The sequence below is a fragment of the Colias croceus genome, chromosome 17 (assembly GCF_905220415.1).
Source record: "Colias croceus chromosome 17, ilColCroc2.1".
NCBI lineage: Eukaryota > Metazoa > Arthropoda > Insecta > Lepidoptera > Pieridae > Colias > Colias croceus.
The window spans coordinates 5531894-5536240 of NC_059553.1; the positions used below are offsets into that span (position 1 = coordinate 5531894).

The window sequence follows — 4347 nt, forward strand, 5'->3', positions numbered from 1 at the left end:
AATAATTAAAAGACAATTTTCATTACTATTAAATATATGTATTTTTATTTCTACCAAAAATTTCATTAAATCTATATATTGTGATAACATTGCTTCCAATACTATTTATGGAGAGATAAAATTCTAAAGCATTCATAAACATTTGCATAGAAACCATAATCTATGACTACATATACGTATTTACTCTATATACCATAGAGGAATACACTAAAAACACATTTTTCGTATATTCCTGTGCGTGATTTGATTGGACCTATAATTTAAATACTTCCAAGAGACCAAGACGTCGATGTGCCCAGTCAATATTAAATCTATTCGAATAATTACTAATAGTTAGTAAATATAATAAAGTACCTTCGCAATATACTACCGTTTTCTATAAAGTTATTCTTTTTAGTTATAGTTTTGATATATCAATTTGCTCTTTATTTATAGGTACTTCAAGGTGGTAATACTGTCCATACAATATTAGTATTAATGTGATAAATCTCGATACATTATATATTGTATTAAATAAATCAAGCATCTATTATATTAAAATAGAAATATCATCTATTAGTGTACGACAATATACGCCTTAACAAGAATAGTCAGTTTTTACGAACACACTACTTTAGTTGAACACCTATTCATTTAATTAAAGATATATTAGGAGAACGATATCTTATAACAATCAATTTATTATAATATAGCCTCTTTCTATAAGTACCTTCTCTAGATATAATATATTTTTGTAATATTTATATGTAACAAAATAAATAGGCAGCAAACGATTACAGTAACGCTTAAATATTTTTTTAATACTTTTTATAGAATTAAATCCATGAAAAAACTTGATAAAACTAATTATTAGTAAAGAAGAAATGCTCGCTCCTTTTTTTGATTGGTACTCTCAAAAAACTTATAAAATAACGGAGGCGTTATTCGTAAATTTGCCTGATCTATCTACTGAGCAATTTCCCACGCCATAAGAATATCTATTCGTATCAAACATACAGCATATCTACTAGAATACATTTATTTTTGTTCCTCTATAATATATTTGTGGATAGGATACATACAGACTATTATAGGTAGGTAAGTGAAATAGCTACGCGCGAATTTAATTCGCATATAAGCAGGTCCCTATTCTCTACACGTTACATCAGTTTTAAAACTTTATATAGGAATGAAAGCTAAGCTTTATTTTCTGTCATACACGTCTGTTAACTCGAATTTCCATATTTTGTTCGGCCCGATTTCTGTGACGTAGAGGTGAGATCCATTACGGGTTACTGCAAGCGAGTGGGGGTTTGTGAAGCCCTGTATACAGAAGGAAAGTAATAATTACAATTATGATAGTTACACATAAAGTAACTACTACAAATAAAGTTCCAAAATGTTTATATATAAAAAGTAGAGCTTAATGACACATTATTAATTATTGTTGCCAAAACAGTGGATATTATGCGCGAAGCATGGAAATACATTAGAATTAACAAAGGAAGTTTTGTCTAATTCATATTCAAGAATTCCTATTCCGGTATATTAGATTGTAGTAGACATCATTTGTTGGCACTTATTTATCTTAATATATATAAATCTCGTGTCACAATGTTTGTCCTCAATAGACTCCTAAACCACTTAACCGATTATAATAAAATTCGCACACCATGTGCAGTTCGATCCAACTTGAAAGATAGGATAGTTTAAACATGCCAACCAACCACGCAATCCACGGGCGAAGCCGGGGCGGACCACTAGTAATAAATAATGGAAATTTAATTTACTGTGCATTTCAATTGAAGCCAGTAATTACAGTTACCAACTCACCGTAGTCGGTTCCCAGGAATCCAATATGTTACCATACAGGGCGTTAACAGTAAAACCTCGTACAGCAATATTTTGAGCGGTCGGGCCATTCACGGCGTAAATCATGTCGCCGTGTGACGTCACTGCGAAAACTCGTCCCAAAGTCGGGTCCTCGATAACGGTCGCCGGTTCGAGTAACTTGGCATAGCTCTTCAAACCAGCTTTTGGGCAGACGATTCGCATGTTCTCTCTGTCAGCGACGCAGACCATGTCTAAATGTTCTAGGAGAGTCACGCTATGTGGAAGATTTAAGGTGAATGTATCTGCGAAGGAAGGTATGGCTAGGAGCAGTGTACCGGCCGCGTTGAATTTGAGGATTTGGTTGTTACAATAGCCATCAGCGACGAAGATTTCTCCGGTCGTTGCGATGGCAACGGACGTCGGCATGCATAGCAGGACTCTTCGTCTATAGGGATATCCAGCGGTAAACGCCTCACCGATCGTCAGTGTAGGATATTTGTGATTGTTTGGAGTGTACTGAAAATATAATCCTTGTTACTATTTCCTCTTAAGTAGGTGTAATTTAACTAACTAAGCAAGATAAGTTGGTAGACAATTTAAAAGACAGCTACTTAGACAGCTTTAAGCTCAATATACTTTGACAATTATTAATCTCGTTCAATTAATAATTGTCTGTTTGCGTTTAAGATTAGGACCTTACCTTAAAAACCTGATGTTTAGCCACATCTGTAACCCAAACATTATCATGGTGGTCCACAGTTAAACCATGGGGCATGTAAAACGCATAAGCTCCCCAGCTATGTAAAACAGAGCCTGTTTGTGGTTCGAGAACTAAAATAGTGTCCTCAATAATTGGTCCTTTATCCAGGTTTTGGTAGACATTAGATTCGTTGAAAGTGCTGAAAGTAAATTAATTGTCAGAACAGAAAAGGAATCTTCAAGTACTATAAAGTGCTCTGTGGTAAATTTTTGCCCGTATAAATGGGTTAATGTTATTTTTATTACAAACTTTGCAACTTTACTCATAAGTTTGTTCAGTTACCTTTCGTCCCATATTCTTTCAGCCCTATGAAATATGACGGGCTGTCCCAAAGAATTGATCGAGACGGCTGTAATTTGTCCCACATTTAGAGACTGTTGTGGCCAGTCCTTGACCTCTTGTGGTCTAAGAACAATGTCGTCTTTAGGCTGAAAACACGTCACAATTACTTAAAGTTACTACCGTAGTGAACTACGTAGGTAAAACATTTATAGAGTATTCATTCTTACCGCGTGTAAATCGGGGTTCTTTATTACATTATCTTCATTTCCATAGCTAAAGTAGTCGAAGTTATCCCTCACCGTTTCGGGATCACAACTAATACCGTACAGAGAGAGAAATAACAATAATATCGGTAACATTATGAAAATTACGTGTTTTGTCTGATGTTGAATTCGTTTGCCGTATACTGAGATTTTATTGATTGTTAGTACTTTTATTAAGTGGCTCGTGTATAACGCATGCGCGCTTTGGGTATCGCTTTCATGACAGAATAAATAACTGATTATATTACCAAGGTCAGGCAATAAAGCGGGGTTTGGGAAATCGTTAAGAGAAACTACATATAAAGTTTTATATCGTGTTTATTTAAGGATAAATTGAAAAACAGTGGCTCAAGAAAAAATGCTTATCTTCCATCGTAAATGGAAGTAAAATAACTTAGTGCTAAATATGAAAATAGATGTTGAAATTTTATTTCCTCTCCTACGGTATCAGTCTCAGCTCATTGATCGGCACGTTTGGAAACATTTTTCGGGTGACTACAATTTGGAATGTAAGGAAATCTTGGTGCGAGTATTGTTAAAGAATTAGTGTGTTATTGTCCTCGCCATTGAGAGTTTGGCTGGGCCCATATGTATCCGGTTTCCGTCATGGAACAAACTGCATTGTAATATCTCCCAGGACTGCGGCAGTAAGACCAAGATGGACATTTGCATCTGAATAACGTTTGAAACTCCTCTTTACATACTTCGTTCCACCAACAAGTTCTCTGGGAAATTATTACGAATTTACATAACCTTCAAATCATTTCAAAATTTGTAAAGTTTCCATATAAAACACTACTAACCTCAGTAACATATCCTCTCACAGATCGGTCGGAATAGCTCCTCTTGACTATAGAAGCCGTTTCGAACATAGTATTCAACAAAAATATACACGCGATAATCACATATTGCACCTGTAAATACATATTAATCGTACCATAGCACAGTACCTACGTATTGCTGTATCAAATTTTTACTTACCTTAAACATATCAAAGGTATTCTAAAATTAGATACTATCGCTTGTCACGTAAGCTTTTCATTTCACGTCTACGTTTGAGCTTTGGCTCAGCTGTGTTATTCGTAGGGGATGGGAAATAGGTATGCGGAGTTTTGACGCTATTCCCGACTCAACTATGTCAACAAGTAAACTTATGTTCGCACTGTTGAGCCGCTTACTTATTAATGTCCAGAAAAATATGTGAAGGAAAGATTTTAAAAGAAATGAAAA

The 4347-nt window shown here is 34.9% G+C and overlaps 2 protein-coding genes across 2 annotated transcripts; both read right to left on the minus strand.

Moving 5' to 3' along the window:
• Window positions 1-16: 16 nt before the first annotated feature.
• LOC123699103 (peptidyl-alpha-hydroxyglycine alpha-amidating lyase 2-like) lies at window positions 17-3337 on the minus strand. Its single transcript, XM_045645976.1, has 5 exons — window positions 3082-3337; window positions 2855-3000; window positions 2513-2711; window positions 1813-2328; window positions 17-1302 (listed from the first exon to the last, which is right to left on the minus strand). Exons 1-5 carry the CDS (start codon window positions 3211-3213, stop codon window positions 1183-1185), a joined length of 1113 nt encoding a protein of 370 aa, XP_045501932.1. The 5' UTR covers window positions 3214-3337; the 3' UTR covers window positions 17-1182.
• Window positions 3338-3417: 80 nt separating this feature from the next.
• Window positions 3418-4251, minus strand: LOC123699108. Its single transcript, XM_045645981.1, has 3 exons — window positions 4099-4251; window positions 3921-4031; window positions 3418-3842 (listed from the first exon to the last, which is right to left on the minus strand). The coding sequence occupies exons 1-3, from the start codon at window positions 4105-4107 to the stop codon at window positions 3669-3671; spliced, it is 294 nt and encodes a 97-aa protein (XP_045501937.1). The 5' UTR covers window positions 4108-4251; the 3' UTR covers window positions 3418-3668.
• Window positions 4252-4347: the final 96 nt, after the last annotated feature.